The sequence below is a fragment of the Hylobates moloch genome, unplaced genomic scaffold, assembly GCF_009828535.3.
Source record: "Hylobates moloch isolate HMO894 unplaced genomic scaffold, HMol_V3 SCAFFOLD_19, whole genome shotgun sequence".
NCBI classification, from domain to species: domain Eukaryota; kingdom Metazoa; phylum Chordata; class Mammalia; order Primates; family Hylobatidae; genus Hylobates; species Hylobates moloch.
In genome coordinates, this window is record NW_026652294.1 from 48,700,474 (window position 1) to 48,721,284 (window position 20,811).

The following is a 20,811-nucleotide window of genomic DNA, read 5'->3' on the forward strand; positions in this document are numbered from 1 at the left end:
TTTTTTGTTTTTTGTTTTTTGAGATGGAGTCTCGCTGTGTCACCCAGGCTGAAGTGCAGTGGCACGATCTCGGCTCACTGCAAGCTCTGCCTCCTGGGTTCACGCCATTCTCTTGCCTCAGCCTCCCGAGTAGCTGGGACTACAGGCGCCTGCCACCATGCCTGGCTAATTTTTTGTATTTTGTTTAGTAGAGACGGGGTTTCACCGTGTTAGCCAGGATGGTCTCGATCTCCTGACCTCGTGATCCGCCCGCCTCGGCCTTCCAAAATGCTGGGATTACAGGCGTGAGCCACCGCACCTGGTCCCGACTTACCCATTTTTTAATAAAATAACTGGAGCAGCCCAGGAATGGTTTTGAGATTGAGCAGGTGGCTGCTGCCAGAGTCCCCTCTTCTCTTTGAAGGCAATTGTGGTGTCTCGGCTGGGCTGTGTGTTGCGTGGAGTTTGTCTGCTTCCCCAGGCTTTGGGAAATGCAGGTATGCACAGCAGGAATGTTTGTTTAGCACAAATCTGATGTCAAGAGGAAGTGGTCTCCCTTCTCGCTTGTCCCTGAAGTAAACATAGAGGTAGCAGTTAAACAGGAAAGGCTGCAGGCTCAGTGCTGCTCCCCCTCCCCGCCACCCCCTGCTCCCTTTTAGAAGGTATTTAGTCTCCAGCCAGTTGCAGGAAATCTGCCACTTTTCCATTCACAATGCAGCTGCCTAGCTCTCTATATGGTGAAGACTGGAGTTCGACCAGATTTCTGATGAAAAGACAAAGCCCCTGGAAGCTGTGGGCCTCCAGCTGTGACGAAGCCCTTAGGTCTGCAGTGGGAGCTGTGCCCTCTGCTGGCTACCCTCTCAGCATGCAGCTTCTAAACACAGCCACTCAAGCTGGCAGCCACCTCAGCCTTGGCTTTGGTAGGGTGGCTGGATTGGGTGCAGCTTCAGCTACAAAATGAAACAAGAGCTCAGTGCTCCCTGGGTATAGCTAGAGAGAAACCTCTTCTCCAATGAAGAAAAAGCCTCCCTTTCTCAACAAATGTCACAAGCCTGTGCTGACAGCTCCTTAGAACGGCATCTCTTGTCCACAGCTCTCTCAAGGGCCTACCACAGTGTCCAACTCTGAGGAGAAGAGGTGCTCAATAACGTGACCGAGCGAATAAATGCACAAAGGGGTGGCTCTGAGTGTCCCACAAGAGACCAAGCAAATCATCGGGAATTTGGCCTTAGCCCTAACCTGCCCAATTCCTCCTGAGGGAGGGTGCCCCCATCACTGCATCCTCAGGAGGGTAAGCCTAAAAGCCAGCTCCCTGAAGAGGCTGTAATGGAAGGAGAAAAGCATCACAACACCATGGTTTTCCAAGTGTTAGCCATTTATAAATAAGTACATTTGCTTTCATACATACAGTTCATTGTACAGATGACAATCTGTATACATGGGGCAGGAAAATGCATTCATTTGAACTTTTCACATCTATCTCACACAGCTCACATGTACAGACAATAAAACTGCTCAAGCAAGTACAGCAAAGGAAAATGTCTTTCCTTAGACACAGGGGTAGATGCCTCTGTGGGGTGTGGGGCATCCCCGCTGCGCGGCTTCACAACTGTGTGGTGTTCAATATCTCAGGAGAGAGAACAAACATGCATTGGATAATATACTGTACAGAGAAAGTCCTTTACATCGGAGTCATAGAAAACCTAAAGGAAAACTAAGTGCATTAAAGCTTTTTCCAGCAAGTGTCTTGAAAGGACAGCAAAGAGGAAGAAGATCAAAATCATATTAGTACAAATCACTCTTTAATTGTAGACTGTACATGTCTGTACTAATTAAAATCATCTTGGATTTGGAGGAGACAGAACAGAGACAAAGATGCTGTGCTAGATGGAAAGGAGGCCACGCCGGAAAATGGCACCTGCCCTGAGCCTGATGAGGAACTGGCCTCACTCAGCAGGAATCAGCCAAAGGAAACAAAAAACAAAACAAAACCAGAACAGGAAGTGTAACTTACAGGATTTCCAAAATCACCTGTGAATGAAGTGGAGATCTGGAGCCGGCATCACTAACTTTTTTTTTCCCCCAGTAAATTGGTATGCAATAAGGCAGGTACATTCAAGTACTCAATTTTCCAGAATTAACTCGTCTGGCTCTGGGGACCAAAGGGATTGAGTTGAGCCCCCTCTAACCAGACTTTCTGGTTAGCAATTAGCAAAAGAAAAATTCAGCCAGCAAGTGCTACAAAAACAAAGCAGCTAGGGCACTTCCGTTCCACAGAGTAGGTCTATCTGGAAAAATGAGCGCGGCGCTGGCCTGATCTGTACGCATCCAGCGGCAGCCTGGCAAGTCAGCTCAGCGTCGGTATCAGAGTCAGCAGGAGGCAATGAGATGATGGGTGAGGAAACATGAAAGTAACACTTGATTTTTGGTGTCCAATTATGCGTTCATTTGGTACTGACTTTCAAAGCTCTGACTGTGGTCACCATGTGGCCACAAGCATCTCAGGGTGGCTCACCTGCTGTGAGGCTTTGGACACCGAAATGAAGGTTACCAACACTTCAGCCCTTGAGTGGTCTGTATAACAAAAGGAGTTGATGAAAACCCAGTGATTATTCAAGTAGCTCTGCACAGTGGCTCCACCAGCCCCATTGTGCTTGTGTCCAGGCCCCCAGCCAGCCACCTTTTCTTGGGAGCAGCCAGAGCTGAGTTCAAGGCATTGCATGGTGAAGGGTTCCATGACACGTCTTTGTAGGTAGCTCTTGCCCCTAAGCCCTTTGTTCATTGTTGTTAGTCATGGTAGATGGTCGGTCTGGAATTCCTAGAGGAAGAGGAGAAAGAGCTGCACCTCCCAGTGAGCAAGCAGCAGGACTGCACAGCCCTCAGTGTGGAGGCAGCAGCCGGCTGCCTTTGCAGGTCGGTTTCTTGAGAAATGGGCAGCTCAGGAACAGACAGGCAGGGTGGGCGAGGCTGCTGGGCACTGGGAGCATCAAGAGGAGGCTGGGCACAGGGGCGGGCACCTCTTGTCCCCTGGGAGATAGCCTGTTCCATTTTGTGGCAAAGATTCAGTGAGCACTGGTTTTGTCCAAGGCATTTCTGCAGTAGAAAAATAACTCTCTCTGAATCAAACCACCCAACTGTGACGCTTCTGGAGTTATAAAAGCTGGAGGCTGAGAGGAACTGAGAGGAGGGAGGCTCACGGGGAAGAAGGGGCTTCTCCCTGAACCTATCCCTCTACCAGAGCAAGGGAGCTCTAGGGGTCAACCTTCTCCCAGCCTCTGCCTGGCTGAAGTCCAAAGCATGTAGTGTTCAAAGAGTTCGTCTTGCACAACTGGCACAGATGCACGAAGACCCACCCCTTCCAGGCCTCTGTTCCCTTCTCCTGAACCTCTGAGCCCGCCTGCCTGTTGCCCTGGAAGCAGCTCCTCTCCCCCGAGGGGATGCCGCGGTTCTTTGCTACAAAACAAGCGCAGTGCAGAGCCACAGTGACACCTAGTGGTAAACTATGGTGAAGCACAAGTGACATCCACATAGCCCACTGTACGTGACTAAAATCTAAGGAAAAATACTTATGGATATTAAATTAGATACTGATTAATTTTTAATTTTTTCTATTGGGTACATCTCTGGAATATAAAAATATCAATATTTGGAGAGGGGCTCATAAACTACTATACAATATAAGGACTGAGAATACCTTTCTCTAAGCTGTTCTGTTTACAATAATTTAGGAAAAGTGTTTTAATAATCCAGGCTTAACTACATTAGCAAACTTGTATATCTGGACAACGACCTGGGGTACTGTACATGATTCTAATTAGTGGAATTTTCCTGAGCCATCGAGTTTGTTATACACATCTAAAAAGAGGGGCACATGGGGGAGGAGCGAGAAGGGTTTGTGCTCTATTAACTTGGGACTTTAATAGTGCACGTCTGCAACCCGGACAAGATACAACAGCAGATACAAAATGGTCTCCATTTTGTCATGCCAAATTCTCATGTTACACAGGTTTTCCCTTTACTTTGTAAATAAACATTAATTGTTAATTGTTAATTGTGTGCCTTACTGATCCAGTAGATAAAGTAACCGTGTCTCAGGAGTCCCTAAGAACATTGCTGGAAAAGCACTTTAAAATCACTGCAAATATTTTTCATATTAAAAAATTCTTAATCTTTTTGATGCTTATATACAACAGTTATTTCTTGTGCTATAAATGTTGTGATCCACTGCTTGATGTCTTTCCTTTCCTTTTTTCTTGAAAAATACACTAAAAGACAAGAGCGGTTCTGCTATTTTCTAATGAAGACATTACTCACACTTAAATATCCAGTACTTCAGTTACAAATTCAAACAGTAAAGTGCACCCATTTATAGACATGATGTGATAGAAACCCATTAGTGCAAGAATCCTGGGCCAATGGAACATACAACTTGGTGAGAAACCTATTAAACTGAAGTTTGTCACCTCTGTCCTCCATTTCAGGGTGATATGAATTGAGTAAGTTTCATCTGAAACATTTCCTCCCACCTGAAGCCAGACATGGACTCAGTGAGTGTTTGCTGCTGGGGAAGGGGCAGCTCTGAAATACAGTACTCAGATCATCCCATGGCAGTGAAGTAGCAAACAGGGCACAGGGCACAGGCAGTCTGCTTGTAAGGAAAAACGTCTCCTGCCCCAACAAACTCTGGTTGGCATATTCTAGTCAAAAACAACTGGCACGCAGCAGTGATACCTACTACTCCCTCTTATGATGGCCAAAAAAATAGCATTTTGACTGTTGAGACATTTTAGGTGTTTTGCCCATAGGGTATAAGCCCTAAATCTCCTTTTTGTCCTGGAAAACTGAGAGACCCTGGGGAGAAGTGGCATCAGTGGCATATTTGTAAAGCTACAGGACCTGCTCATTCGCCTGGACAGGTGAGTGTGGGTGGATGTGTGGCGTTCCAAATGAGCAGGAGCACTTTTCTAACAGACACTGAGAAATTCTTCAAAATGCAGTGGCTCCTCAGTGAGAGGCGGTTGTAAGGAATAAGATGCAAAGAGGCCAGCAGTGCTGAGACCTGGCCAAAAAGCGATCCGAGAGGCCACTGGGCTCCTGGCTAGAGGCTGCCGCTAGAGCTACATGTCTCATCTTCCTGATGTGAGAGAGAGGGGTACAGAGATGGAGAGAGGACGCTGATGCCCACCCTGGTCTAGCTGAGAAGGCAGTCCTTAGGTCTCAGGGAGGGTGGAAAGAGGCTGGGGCTTGAGTTAGTCCCGCTATTTGCTTTCAGCACAAAGAGACAAGTCCTGGCCTGTTTTAGGTTTGGGGGTGGAGAGGTCAGTCTATTTGGCAGAATCTAAATTAGTAAAGAAATGCTTCTGATCTCAGGTTCATGTTCCCTGTGTCTTAATGATCCCTTCAAAGGGCACTTACTTACTTACTTACCAACCAAACACATGGGACTGGTCATAGCCAGATTTTTATTCAGGAAACTGCCCTTCCTGCAGCCCTTCCCTAACAGAGCAGAATGATTCCTAATAACAGAGAACGAATGCTCCTTTGTTTCGTTTCAGTTGCTTCGTTTGTTGGGTTGAGTTGTTTAGTTGTAAGAGCTGAGGTACAGCCAGTGCCAGGCCTGTGCCAAGGCTTTGGTTCCAATGTTCCTGCTATCCACTCAACAGTGGCCTCGCTCACTCAAAGGTCAGCTTACCAAATGACCACGAGACCTAGAAGATGTGTACGGTGACCAGATCAGAAGCTTGCTATCTCATGCCCCCATCCAGGGCTACAAAACAGGGCTGAAAGGGGTCTTTCTTCACCCTGAAACAGTTTTTGCTGCATCTGACTTTAAAATATCACACTCTCACAAATACTCCTAGAAAAAGAAAAGAAAGTTCCTGTGATAATAATCAAACTATAGATCTCAAAACAGAAGTAGACAACAACGGGCATGACCCTGGGTGGAAATATTGGGACTCAGTCTCATGGTCCCAAGAGATTCCAATCTGCTTCTGAAAGAAACGATTTCTGTATGATGCCATCTGGGTTTACAGAAAGAGGGCCACTAGAACAAAATCTGGCTGTAGGTGAAGATCCAACTAACGGGATTGTCACACCAGCCAGCCTTCGGGAAGAGGTTCCTTTTCGTGGAGTATGACACTCAGTGATGTATCAGGATCTAAAAAGTAGATGTCTCCAGAACAGACTTCCTATAGCCTTTCACTGAGAATCCAGAACAATCTTTTTCGTTTTTCCATGTATTCATTCCCTCCCCTACCCTGGAAAAGCAGCAGCTTTTAGTGGTTAATTGTCAGCTAAAGATCTAGAGAATAACTCTCAGTGAGTTCTCTTAATAGCCACAATTCTCATCTAATTTCCTTGGCTGACTGCAATATTTAAAGGGCTGGCTGTTTTTGACATATTCCTACAATGCCTCTCGGAAAATCAATGTAGTGACATTTTACGTAATTATATTGGGGTTTTCTTCCAATTTAGCACTTAATTCTTCTCTCTCTGATCCTTTTACCCCCCTAGGAAGACCAGCAATAATCCTAATGCACACTGTAGACCTGGTGGCTGCAGGGCACTGGCGGTCTGGGGAGGGGCCACAGTATGAGAATGCGCTGCGGCTGGCTGTGTGGGTGACACTGGCTAAGAATGCAAAGGCAAAGGGGCATCGCACTCTAAAAGTTTCTAGAAGAAAACGAACAAGAACACCTTATTTTTTTAAAAAAGAAAAAGACAATTACACAACAAGAACATCAGTGAAAGCGATTGTCTCCTGGAAAAAGCTGACCAGTGTGTCTGATCTCCCTGGGTTAAAGCACATGGCACGAAAATCTCCTCGTTGGCATCTGAAGAGAGGGAGAGAGCATGTGGCTGGGCACAGACAAGAGAAACTGAAGTCCTGGCTCCCGGGAGGCCGCTTCCCAGTCGGCTGCATGCAAAGGATTTCAGCATGTGGGCTGCCACCTCTGAACACCACACAGAAACTACATGAGAAATTAAGCCAGAGAACTACCTCAAATGTGGAAACCAAGCCTGAAAATGTGCAGTGAAAACATATGGGTCTCACTCCAACAAAACGTCTTTTAAACATTAGACTCCACAAATGGTCTCTTTGGTTTGATAGGGGATGTCTGCCCTTGCCGAGAGTCTCGGGACAGCTGCCTGTACAGGTTGTCCTGGTATGCCTGAGCCACAGGTAGAGTCCGAGCCACCTTCACATCGGGATAGGAGGAGGCCTGGCTGACTCGCTCCAAGAGGTCTCCGCGAGACCCATTAGCCAGCATCCCATGGGGGCTGTAATAATCGTCCTCCAGCAAATGGCCATTCTGTGCATTGTTGGTTTTGTTATAAAAGGCAATGTTGCTGATGGATGATGGTGGACTGAAGGACTCGGGCTGAGGCAGGTTGCCTGGAGACGTGGGACTGAGGACGGTGTCCACGGATGACACTGCCCAGGTCCGATTCTGCTGGTGGAGGTGGGGGTACTGCTGAGTCCGCGCTGTTTTATCTATGATCCCCATGAATGGTGTGGTCCTGGATCGGGTGGGCTCACTGGGGTAACCTCCTTGAGTTGGAGACACTGGTGACAGCTCGTCACATGACCTCTCATATGCGGGTTTCAGTGGGATCTCCATTTGCTGGATGGAAGAAGATGGCCGGAAGGTTGGAGTTAGGTTGGAGGTGGAGGAGATACTATTGCTAGATGGAGAGAAGCGAAGGCCCACACTTTGGGAATGCAGCAATGGCCTGGGAGTTGGCGGGTGCGGTTTGATTTCGTTAGGGTTGACGCTGATAGGTCTTCTGATTAAATGCGACACATCAGGGGAACCTAGTTGGCTGGAGGAGCGCTCCAGATCTAGTTTTGAGTGACAGACTGGGTAATAGGATGCTGACTGGCTGCGTCCGATCTGTGGTGTCTGGCTGTATCTCACGCCACCTCGGTATGCTGAGGAAGGTCGCTGTGGAAGATCCTCTTTGGTCAATCCTCCGTGCTGACAGATGGCGCCTGCACTCAGGCTGGCTTGGACATGCTGCACCGGCCTCCCATCCCCTACAATTCCCCCAATTGACCCTTGATAAACCAACCGGCTCTGGCTGACTCCTATGTCTCCTTGTGAAGACTGGTATTTACTGGCCATTGAATGGGCTACTTGGCCATAGGCTCCTGTGGGGATGACGGTGCTTGAATGGACCGCTGGGCTGGGCTGGTTACTTCTCACAATCTGGGCCTTGGCAGGCTGTAGCCTGAGCCCTTGCTGGGGAACTGCCACAGGGAGCTGAGGCATCTGGTAGGGCCGCTGGGCCATTTTGGATAATGGAGATTTGGGTCTGCCAGGAAGCTGACTGACATTTGTTTCCTGCTGATAGCGCACGGGTGAACCAGACTGGGATCTATAGACACTCATACTTTCAGCTGGAGGGCTGGCCCGATACTGAGGGCCTCTCCGGAGAGGGGAAGGGGGAGGGCTTGGGTATTCTTTGCCCTGTCCTCCCACAGGAGGGGGGCTGAAACGGTAAGATCCTCCCTGATGAGCTGGGGAAGTGTGTGGTGGGCTAGGCCTGTAATGTGAGTTCTGATGAGTTGGAGAAAGGGCAGGTGAGGTGGACTGATAGGTCTGTCTAGTGGGAGAGCCTACAGAACTACTGGACCGGAAGTCAAAAACCTGATGAGAGCCAAGAGGTGAGCTGGAGATGTAGGCTGAGTCCCGATGCGGGGGAGAGGAGGGTGGGCTCTGGATGACCGGGAGCCCCTGGCTGGGCCGGGCCTCTGTCTGGAGGCCGATGGAAACATTTTCAACATCCTGTTCCAGGTACTCCTCCTCGAATATATCCTGTACAGAGTATATGTCTTCATGCTGTGGTTCAGGTTCTACTTCTTCCGGCAACTGTTGCTGAGGCTGCGGTGGCGGCGGTGGTGGTGGTGGCTGCTGTGGCTGCTGCATCTGTCTGCACTCTTCTTCCACTCTCAGCAGAAGTCTCTGGATCTCACGGTTGTTGGGACACAGCTTGATGGCCTCGTTCAGGTCCTCTAAGGCTGCTGCGAACTGTCTGCTTGACAAAATGTGAACACAGGAACTGGAATTATTCTGAATCCAGAGAAATCACCAAGAGCTGAGAACATGGTCACTATCTCAGAGAGCTGTGGTGGCGTCTGTGGGAGTCTGGGGTGTTTCGGTTTAGTTGGATTTATAGGGAAGGAAACAGGAAGACTCATTCTGGAAGAGTCCGAATGATTCCCTAACCCATTCGGCTTCCATCTTCCTTCTGGCCTCTCTGGGAATAGTGGAGAAATGCCCCATCGTGTCAGTCCAGCCAGGCCCTTCGGGAAGTTGTTTTGGTGCCCAAACACACACCAGGCAGTATGAGAGTTGGGTGGGGTTGTCATTTACAGGGTCACTGTCAAGTAGCTTAGGAACAAAAATAACTACATATTTAAAAATCTTGCTGATTCAGCAGAAATTTTTCTTTATATTCTCAATATTTTAGCTCCAAATTTCAGGCCTGTTCTACGCTAGGCAAGAACCCTGTCCTCTGCCCTTTCTAACCCTCATCTCTCAGAATTGCTGTGTCTCCATTTGCTCTATCAAAGTGGGGCAGGCATTAGGTTTGCTGACTAGGCCACTTGGGGCTGGAGCTGAGCTGACTCCAAGGAGACTCTAATTTACAAATGAAGAAATGAACTGTCAGAGACATTCCCATCTTCTCTACTAATATCACCTGACAGGGGCAACTGGCCTTGTGAAAAAGGAACTATCCAGAGGGAAGGAGAATTTGAGTCAGGTTTCTGTGAGGACTTCGTTACCCCAGCTAGATAAGAGTGCGATCACTGCCACCACCATCGCTAGCCTCAACCTGGGTGTGATTTTCAGGACCATATGCCCCTGGTCATAGCAATGAACCTGAAGCAGTTCTTTCTCATGCAGCTGGGGAGAAGGAGGGCAGGAGGCGTAAGAGACAGTGACAAGTTACACAAAGATCACTGATGGCAGCTTCTAGGTTCTTCTGGGGGCTTTTCTGCCAAGGGGCCAAACTACAGCAGATGGGCACGAGGAATGTGGAATGGTGTTCTCTTGGGTCCTTTCCATCCTGGCAGCAAGGACCTCCTGACTCTGTGTGTGTGTGTGGTGGGTGATGGTTTAGGTGGAAGGGGGTCTGATGCCACCAGACTTGAGGAGAGCCCCAGAAGGGAGACTAACTAATCCGAGATTCCTCAAACGCCTATGGGAGAAGGAAGAGGAACCTGTGATGTTACGTGAACCATCCTACTTTCCCCTCTAAAGGGGGTGGGGTGCTCTGCTTAAGTGATTTCTTTAAGTCACCATTGTCTCTTTATGCTAGCTGCTCTGGGAGTTGAAAAATGCCTGAGATACGGCAGAGGCTTCTTGGAAGAAGCTGCCATTCTCCAGTGAAAAAGTGTTTTTCTCCCAAAGTGAAACATTCGTGGTCTCCACAGCCCAGCAGATTTGCCGATCTCGAGCTGAGGGCTGTGCTATGGGAGCCATCCCCAAAGCTTGGCCCTGACAGTTCTCAAGGACAGAGATATATTTGGGTACATATGCCCCAGGGTGGCCGACGCTGCCTTGGCCATATTTTCAGAAAAGAGACCTCTTGCTTTCACCCTCTCTCTCTCTCCTCACCTGCTGCTGCGTTTTGCCCTTGCTCTCGCATAGTAAGCTTCATAAGATTTCGGTTTCAGCTCCAGGGCCTTAGTAGCAAATTCCTCCGCCATTCCAAAATCCTGTCATTACAATAGGTGTGCAAATGAGTCATTGATGAGATACCAAAAATAGACAACTTGGGAATAAAACAAATTATTTGTACATTTTTTGACATTCATGGATGGAACGCCTGGGACACTAGACGTGCCTGACATGGCTCTAGCTGTGGGGCCTGTGGACTGAAAGTTCCTTCTGCCTTTGTCCTGTATAGCCCTGCAACTGCTCACTGGACTTTATCTGCCCAGAATATTAAAATAGTTTTAATTTTCCCTCTTTTTGCCTTTCTGATAAAGTTCTCAGCCCGGAAGCCAAACACCAACCCTTTCCAGTGAAGCTCCTGAAGTCTTCCATGCATGTAGGAGGCAAACGCACACATGTCCACACTTCGCGTGGACCCTGGTCTGAGCCCCACACCTTCCTACAACACACACTACACTTTGGCTTTCTAAGGGACAGGTGAGAAGGTGTCCTGTAAAGTCCAGGAGGATGACATCTGTAAAGGAAACTGCACTGACTACGGAGACTAGAGGGAGAGGGGGTGTCAGACTGACTTGGGTTCAATTCTCTGACCAGCTTCATAACCCCCGAGTGTATGGTGTATTTTCTCATCCATACCTACCCCAGAGGTAGGATCAAGTGTGATACAGTATTTAAGAGCCCTGCTCAGTTCCTGGCACATAGTAGGTGCTAATTATCATTTTCTTTCTATTTCACAGAGGCTTCTCTGATCTGTTCCTTTTCTTAACTGGTTCCTCACTTAGGAAAGACTTAAAAATAAAACAAAACAAGAGAAGACCTTGGCTGTGACTGAGGTCTGTGCTCTCCCTAGAGGAACATGCTCATAGGGATGTCATCCCTAAGAACCCCTGGGAACAGAGACTGTGGGGTGGGGTGAGGAACAACGCTGACTAGGCAGCCTATGGTTTTTAGTATTCCCTTAAATACTAAGCTAAAAGAGAAGGTTTTCCCCTTCTTTTAGTGTCAAAGCCACAGTATAGCATGGTAGCCTCTGGTTATGGTCATGAGTCCTAAGGCAGAAAACAAGGCCTTGGGCAGAACAAAGGCCCTGGGGCATAGGTAAAAAAAATTTTTTAAAGTTGATGGGAAATCCTCTACCTAAGCAGACGTCTGGTGTTTGGCACAGTATTGGCCCAGGAGGTGATTAACAACCGCTTCTGAACAAATGTGGAGCTAGAAAGAATTTCAGCTTTTATGGGTCACCCTCTATCCCTGCTCTGCTTCCAGCCTTACTCTTTTATTTGTTCTTTTGGGACCATCATTATTCCTAAAAATATGAGGGCATTTTAAAAAAGTCTATTATTTGGTAGGGAAAAGAGATCAGTGGGTTGGCAGCAACTTCTGAGCTTTGCCTCATCCTCATCGGCTGGTGCCAGGGGAGGCCTCGGTGCTGTTCATTTCACAGGAGACCCCATGAGTATGAAAACCTGTCTCCCGAGACCGCCACCTTCTCCCTTCCCGGGGTTGGGGGGCCTCTTCCACATCCCCACTTCCCTCAGCACCCTGGAGCAACTCTGCCTCCGAGTATCATGGCCGTGTTCTCTGAGACAGTCAGGTTTAACTCTGCCTCCGAGGGTCATGGCTGTGTTCTCTGAGACAGTCAGGTTTAACTCAGGCTCCTTCTGGTGTCAGGGTTTAGGGTCTAGAATGGATGATCTAAAGGTTACACACACAAATCTTTCTGGAAGATCCCTGGCCATGAGGTTTAAATCTTGCTTCTGTCCAGCTGAGTTTTTAATTGATCAATACGTCTGTTTGGCTTGGATTATTTTTATCTCCTGAGGAACTGTGAGACCTCAGGCTGGTGGATGTCAGAGACTCCTGACACAATCTTAGCTATTTCCAAAACCTGAGAGAGGGTTCTTGGCTTGGAGTGTCTTTATGTTAAAGGGCAGTGGCTGAGGGAGCAGTGTCTGGGGACATCTGAGATGGGTCTGCAAGGTAGGCAGGAAGGACCGTGGCTTACCAGGGAAACGATGAAGGTCCAGGGGGAGTTCTGAGATTCCCTCTAGGACAAGAAGGGACATAGCATGCTAGGATACAAAGATGAGCAAAGAGGCAAAAAGTTCAATAGCCTCAGAAATTAAACCTTCAAGACCATGGTCCAAGCCCTCTTCTTAGCCCTTCTTCAAACGACAAGGGAATATACCTGAGAGTAATGACTACAATTCGTATCTAATTGCAACTGGAATTCTAGTGACCACTGCTCTCACATTTTCCCAAAGACCAGAACACTGACTTGGTGGTACGGGGGTGGGAAAGATGGTATTCTCATCACTTTCAGTGAAATTGTGAACATTCAGAAAGCTGCAAAGTACTCGCAGCATTAATTTCTTTACAGTTTGAGATACAGATTGTACTTAGACTTGATTTCTTTCAAATTGCAAATGTCAGTGCTCTGTGAAGGACAACCAAGTTCCAAATGGGGCAGAGGAGGATTTCAGGGGCCTGGTAAAAGCTAGTGAGTGACATGGGCTATCAGCTTCCAGGATTGCAGAAAGGAGTTGGGATGACAGGGACTTACGTTCATTTTCCTGCGACATCGAGAGAGGTTGAGGAGGAGAGACACCTTTAGTTCCCGGAAAGTTTTCAAGTCCTCACCAAACCCTTCTCTAGGGAACTTCTTCAGGGCGTACTGGTAGCGCTGGGCAGCTTCCTTTACTTTACCTTTCTAATGGGAGCACAAGATGGCGAAACACACAGTTGGTCTGCTGAACAGCTGAGGAAGTGTGGTCCCCACTCCCTTCCTCTTCTCAGCAGCTGTTACTCAGGGCTAACCCTCCCAAATGCCAGCCTAGAGAGGAGTTCTGGCCCTGATGGTGAGGGCAGAAGGGTCTAGTCTTTTCTATAGGAAACTCACCTGGCAGGAAAGGCAAGGTTGAGGGGATACCCAAGATACAAGCCAGGGAGACAAAGCCTTGGCAAATGGAAGGCCCTGGACCCTGACTTCCCAACTGGATTCCGAAGAGGCTGACCATGCTCCTTTCAAAGTTCCTTTGCTTTCTAGAACACATATGACTTCCTAGTCCCAAGCACTCCAAAGTTATTACTTCCTCCTTAATTTCTGGCTTGTCTGGAGAACTGTTTTTTCGGTCTGACGCTCCACCTGGCCAGCCCTCTAGAAGTCACTCTCTTCCTCACGAAGGATGTGGGAGCTAAAGCAGTTTAGCGGTTGCTTCCCTAATCTCATGGCATAAAATAATACCAGTCAGTGTTCCCCATTTTTGGAAAAGGCATGGAGTAGGGTGGCAGTAGAAAAGTGAAGTTTAGAGTTTGTGATTCCATCTGATGTTGCAGGAGGGATTATCCAAGATGAAGTAAATCTATGACCAATTTAGAGATCTGGCCACGGCAACCTTGAACTTTTCTTCCACTTTGTATCTGAAAATCTGTAAGCTGAGACCAGAAAGAAGCAGGCAGCATCTCCCACCCCTTTAGCTGACCTTTATCCACTCTATTCCTTCTCTATAGTTGCAACTCCACAGGGATCCCAGACTTTTACTTTTCCCTCAGCACCATTCACTAAGGAGAGATCTGGAGGCTTTCAAGGTAGAATTCTGAGGGGAACAATAATGGCACTGCATATTTTCATTAAGAGGACTTCTTGCCTCAGAATACCAGAAGTTATGCTATAACCAGGACATAATCTGAGAGTAATGCCATTGTGAAGTCCATAGATATGACATCTAGGGTAATGAGGACCTTCTTTGAAGTCACGTAAAATCAAGGTTGGGCCAGGGCTTAAGCTTCCTGAAAGCCCGAGAGTCCTAGATTACCGTGACTCATTCAAAGGGTACTTAGAAGATAGAATTCTGCTCCTAGGAACTTGTACACTCCTGACACAGGTGAGAACAATACGCTTCACAACTATTTTTCCTTATCTTTTAGTCCTGGGGAAGTGTCAGTGATGCCTGCTGCCAAAAACTGGGTTGGATTTGTATGAAGCTTCGGGACAGGGTAATCCAGCTGATCCAGTGCGATGACTTTGACATGTAATAGACCAAGGAGTTCATCTGTGTCAGGGTATGGAGCCTTCAGCTCGGACTGTGAGTACAGAGACTCCACAGTTTTTGTTATTGTTGTCATTCAGTGAATGATTTCAAACAAATCTTATAATTGCTATTTGTCTTGGTTTCCTTATCTTATTCAAGGATGCTGATGAGCTATTGTTACTATATACTTTTTAATCTACATATATATTATGACATATGAAAGCTAGGATCAACGTACTGGAAACAGCTATACTACATAATTTTACTTTGACTTGTCTCATGAGTTTCCAGATCCTACCTAACAGATTTCATGTAAAAATTGACAAAACCACCGGTCAGTGACCAGGTGAAACCAGGGCTTTAGGTTGATCAGCTGCAGGCAAGTACAGGCTACTCTTGCCCTCTTGGTAAGGCAGAACCCCAGGATCCCCCACATATGAGGCCATCACTGAGGAACAGTATTTTCCCTTTGCCTCTACACAAAGGATGAGAATTATCAAGACTTTGGAAAATTCTACACGTGGAAAACAGTCAGTGGCTGTTCTGAAGAAACTGTGTCCCTCCCTCCCCTCACCTTATAAAACATGTCCCCCTCTTCCATCAGCTTGCTCAACAGGATGATCATGATGTCTGGCTTGGAGGTGGCCATCGCCCATGTGGCTGGACCTGTAGTGTACAGGATGCATGATGGGTAAAAAACTCATACAATGTAAGGGTGGTAGGAAGCTAGGTGAAAAAAATACCCTGGGGGAATTTCTGCTGAGAGAACAACTTGCTCCACAATTAGTACCTCATCTTTTAGACCTGGGAGTATTTTAGTAACTCCCACTGCCAAGAAGCTGCATTGGATTTGTATTCACCTTAAAATAAGAATACTGGAACCATGTGAGCCTGCCCCACGCGAGGGCAGCAAAGCCTGCGTGCTGCATGTGGGCAGGCAATGGCTCAGTTTGGAATTATTTTAAATAAGGAAATTGGGAGAAAGGATTTATATTAAACATTACCACAGGATTTGAAAAGTCCAAAAAGGGTAATTTATTTTGGATTTGGAACTCAAAACCCCCAGATGTTTAGCCTCTTAACTTTAAAATATGTACTCTGCAGAAGGGAAACCATTGATAACTCTAAAGGTTCCCTTAAATGATAAGTACCAACTAGGACTCCCCAGGATTCACTTTGAAGCAGGAGCACAGTTCGAATGTCAATCAGATATGAAACAAACCAACATTACTGAGGATGACTTTACCCACAAAAAGAAAGAAAAGGTTAAATTGATTAGTTTACAAATGCCTGAATTATTTACAAACTCTGCTTTTCAAGGTTAGTTATCAAAAGCTCAAGTTATTCTCTACAACAGTCATTAAAAAAAATCTTCTTTTAAGGTGAAGTAAATTAAAAGATTAGAGGTGTAGGGAACTCATGCAGGCTAAACCAAAGAGGAGAAGGCAAAGCTGACCAAGCCATCAGACCACGCCTGATGCTGACAGCGGTGAAATATACCTCGTGGGCGACTCGGTAACGTCTGACAACCTTCAAAGAAAGGAGAAAACAAAAAGTTGTAGGAGAGGAAAAAAAAATGGATGAAGGTGAAAAAAAAAAAAGAAGGAAAAAGCAGCAGTGAGAGGCAGGCAGCACAAAGCCAGCATATCAGCCAACCCTCGTCTATAGGTCTGTGGGCTTGGGGAGCAGCTGGGACGGCGGCAGCAGGGACTTGAGTCTGAAGCACATTCAGAGCAAGGGAAAGCAAAGGCTCACGGCAGTGCAGAGATCCAGGATGCTGACAGAGTGGGGCTGGAACAGAGGCAGTGCTGAGAGGTGCTTAAGGCCAGAGCAGCCTCCTGGCTAAGGCTACAAGGGACATGGTAGAGAACCATGTGGTTCTGGACACAGGGGACTGCAGACCACAGCTCAGATGGCGCTTTCCCTGGGCCAAGAGCCTCTCTGTTCACTTGGACAATAATTGGGCCAGGGAGGAGGGGGAACTATATACACTCACACCAAATACCCAGGGCAGCCAGACCACTGGACCAGTCTGGCCCCTGGGCACAGATGGCCAACACCCTCTTCCCTTCTCCTACCTATCTTGGCTCCTTTCTTCAGAAGAGTGACAACAACAGAAGTGTTCCGGCACCCCACTGCCCTATCCAAAGGGCGCATTCCACTGTAGTCAACGTGCTCGATCATGGCCCCATGATCTACCAGGAACTGGACCTAGGACACGGATCAAGCAGAGCAGTTAGGACAGGCGTAATGGCTCAGCACTGCTCCACCGAAGGCTCTGGCTGCTGCCTGCCCTTTTTCAACTGCTGGCCTACCCCAGGCTATTCTGTCATAGTATTTCAGGCCTTAGCTATATTCTTGATCTTTAATAGCATTTTGAATATTCTTGCTCTCTAGCAAGTATAGATCTGAGAGATCTGTATCAGCAATCATCAATACATCACTCCACTTTCAACCCCAGGTAGTATGGATGGAGAACAGCCCCTCTCTCTGCTCTCTTGAGGCTTGTTTAAAGGTACTTACCACCTCAGCATCGCCATAGAAAGCTGCCAGATCCAGTGGGGTACGGCCATTCTTGTCAGCATGGTCTGTGGCAGCTCCGTTATCCACCAGAGAACGTACTACTGAGAGATGGCCCTTCAAACAAGCCCAGCTGAGGGCTGTCAATCCTTCTTTGTCCATAAGAGCAATGGAGGCACCTGCAAAGGCAAGTGATAGCACAGGGCTGAGGAGACATGGAATCGCACAGCAGGAGGGGAAGTGCGCTGAAGGGGCACGCTCCTCCAAAGAACACCACGCGTTTCTGGACTATTTCCATTTTAAGACTGATTCTGGTATGCCAGTTGTATCTTAACTGTTAAAAGTTCATCCTACAAGCTTTCAATAAAACAGATTCCAGTTGTTTTACTGAATATTCAGGGTCATCCACAGTCTATTCCTAATTACTCTCTATACCTGTTTTATTATTCCCCTGTGAGAATCCTCCACTTCGGCCAAATGGATGTGCTCACTGCCTCTCGGATCTCCCGTCAATCCTCCCGCATCCTCACTCTGCCTCTCGGATCTCCCGTCAATCCCTCTGCATCCTCACTTCCTCACTCTTGGTCATGCTGCTCCCTGTGTGGAAGAGCTTTTCTTCCCCCATGACTTGCCTCACTTCTTCTCATTCTCTAGGAACTATCTCCTTCCTCCTGCCTCTAAGAAGCTTCTCACAGTTCACTGCTACCTCATCTTAAGTATGCTTAACATAAGTCAACTTATTCCATTATTTATCTATTTTTTTGTATCCTATTTGCATGTAATAAATTCTCAATGAGCATTTTCTTCTTCTTCTTTTTTTTGAGATGGAGTCTTGCTCTGTTGCCCTGGCTGGAGTGCAGTGGCCCAATCTTGGCTCACTGCAAACTTCACCTCCTGGGTTCAGACAATTCTCCTGCCTCAGCCTCCTAAGTAGCTGGGATTAAAGGCATGCACCACCATGCCTGGCTAATTTTTATATTTTTAGTAGAGATGGGTTTCACCATGTTGGCCAGGCTGGTCTTGAACTCCTGACCTCAAGTGATCCACCTGCCTCGGCCTTCACTGCACCAGAGCTCAGTGCACGTTTTCTGAACTGAGCAGAAGCCTTCCATTGAAAACAGTGCTAACTCCTTGAGACAGTCTCATCAAATAGGAGCCCAGGACATGTTTGTCATTGATCACAATGCCAGGGCCCCTTCTCCCTCCCCAGGTGAGGGAAATAAACACGAGAGGACACTGAGCCCAGGCCACGAAAGAAATCTAGAGTTTAATCTAATAAAGTTAAATTCATAGAATCAAAGAATAAAATGGTGGTTACCAGAAACTAGGAGATGGGGAGGATTGGAGAGATGTTGGTCAAAGACACAAAATTCACTTAGAAAGAAGAATAAGTTCAAGAGATCTACGGTACTAGTTATTAACTAGTAAACTAAATCTACTCTACAGTTAACTATAGTCATAGTGATAGTTAATAACAATACATACTTGAAAATTGCTATGAAAGTACGTTTTAAGCGTTTTCGCCAGAAGAAAAAAGATAAGTGTGTAAGGTAATGCACACATTAAGTAGCTTGATTTAGCCATTCCACAATGTATACATATACAGCTGGAGTATCCCTAATCTGAAAATCTGAAATCAGAAACGCTCCACAATCTGAACCTTTTTGAGCACCAACATGACACTCAAAGGAAATACTCATTGCAGCATTTTGGATTTCACATTTTTGGATTAGAAATGCTCAACCAGTAAGTATAATGCAAATAGTTCAAAATGCAAAAAATAAAATCCCAACAGAAGCGTTTCAGATAAGCGATATATAACCAAGCATTTCAGATAAGGGATATACAGCCTGCATCAAAACATCATGTTGTACACCATAAATACTGTTCCTTTTTATGGTTAGATATGTTTAGCTACACAAATACCACTGTGTTACAACTGTTTACAGTAACTCAGTGCAGTAATACGCTGTACAGGTTTGTAGCCTAGGAGCACCAGGCTATACTATACAGCCTAGGTGTGTAGTAGGCTATACCATCTAGGTTTGTGTAAATGCACTCTATGATGTTTACAAATGACAAAATCACCTAAGGACACAATTCTTGAAATGCATTTCTCTGAACATATCCTCATCGTTAAGCGATACATAACTGCATATACTATTTTTACTTGTCAATTAAAAAAATAAATATTTGGCTGGGTACAGTAACTCACACCTATAATCCCAGCACTTTTGGAGGCCGAGGTGGGAGGACTGCTTGAGGCCAGAAATCTGAGACCAGCCTGGGCAACATGGTGAGACTCTTGTCTCTACAAAAAACTAAAAAATTAGCCACGTGTGGTGGTGTGAGCCTGTAGTCTTAGCTACCAGGAAGGCTGAGATGGGAGGATGAGATGGGAGGATCGCTTGAGCCCAGGGGTTCCAGGCTTTGGTGAGCTATGATCAGGCTACTGCACTCCAGCCTGGGTGATGGAGTGAGACCTTGCCTCTAAAAAAAAGACAAAAACAAAAAACAAAAAACAAATACAAATAAAATAAACAAGAAATTCAGAGTTTAAACTACTCAGCCTTATTCAATAACTCCATCCCCACTTTTAAATTCTCCACCCACCCTTTCATATTGTGGATCTATTTCCCTTCAACATTTCTATTTTCACTTGAAAGGATCAAGCATACTTCACATGCTGTTTTGTAATCAGTCTAAAATCCAATATACATTTGGTTCTTAAGGCCCAGAATGTAAGGCCTTTGATGGTAAGAAGCATATCATTTACTTGCTAGAAGAGTACCTAAGACAACTCTTTTCACACAGTAGGCATGTCATATTTAACTACATCAGAGATCAACTTACTGCATCGGGACACTTGGCTGCCCCCTCAGCTGGACAGGATTCAGATGTCAGCTCAAGCTTAGGACCTGCCACAGCAGGCTCAGGGTTTACTCAGCAGTTATCTAGCCTATCACCTTTGCATCTCTGGAGGTCAGTAGAGTCTGTGGTTTCCCACAGGAGGATGAAAAGCTGGAAGGGACCATACCTTAATCCTGAGGAGAGCCATTTATGTAATGGTATAGTTTGCAATTAAAACACTGACTCTAATATGGAATAAGTGTAAATACAGAAGAGAATCCAAGGCGTTTTCTCAGATGCAACATCTATAAATTTCCTGGACAAAGTATCCAGTGGTGGAAAAAGTAGGATAAGAAAGTTTTGGATGTATATTACAGATGAACTGACTTTTCCAAAGACAAGGAAAGAGAAGAAATTAAAAGGAGATACATATGAAACAAATCCATAATATGTTAAATACTTCCAAAATCCAATTTGTAATCTTCCTCTTCTCTCTTTTCTTTCTCATGCAGTTAATGAAATCACAATTCTCCCAAATGTCGGTCTTACGACTCTGGAGTTATCTTTAGCTCTTCTATCTTTATTTCCTACATCTAATCAGACTTCGTATCCAAAATAGCTCTTACACATAGCCCTTTTTTGTTCTATTCTGAAAGCTACTGTCCTTGGGTTAGGACCTCATTATGCCTCATATGTTCCATTACAATGGCGTCTTTTTTTTTTTTTTTTTTTTTTTTTTTTTT

General features: G+C 46.3%; 1 protein-coding gene across 9 annotated transcripts in view; it reads right to left on the reverse strand.

The window, feature by feature from the left end:
* Positions 1-1,336: 1,336 nt before the first annotated feature.
* Positions 1,337-20,811, reverse strand: part of TANC2 (tetratricopeptide repeat, ankyrin repeat and coiled-coil containing 2) — a 486,082-nt gene continuing 466,607 nt past the window's right edge. For 7 of the 9 annotated variants that reach the window (XM_058432005.1, XM_032138883.2, XM_032138882.2 and 4 more), the window contains 7 exons: positions 17,222-17,397; positions 16,777-16,909; positions 16,199-16,228; positions 15,273-15,364; positions 13,231-13,377; positions 10,608-10,708; positions 1,337-9,018 (listed from right to left, as the gene is read on the reverse strand). In XM_058432005.1, the coding sequence (XP_058287988.1) occupies positions 7,053-9,018; positions 10,608-10,708; positions 13,231-13,377; positions 15,273-15,364; positions 16,199-16,228; positions 16,777-16,909; positions 17,222-17,397 (2,645 nt within the window). In that variant the 3' untranslated portion in view covers positions 1,337-7,052. The remainder of the gene's footprint in view (positions 9,019-10,607; positions 10,709-13,230; positions 13,378-15,272; positions 15,365-16,198; positions 16,229-16,776; positions 16,910-17,221; positions 17,398-20,811) is intronic. The other 2 variants (XM_058432006.1, XM_032138881.2) reach the window with 1 other exon arrangement.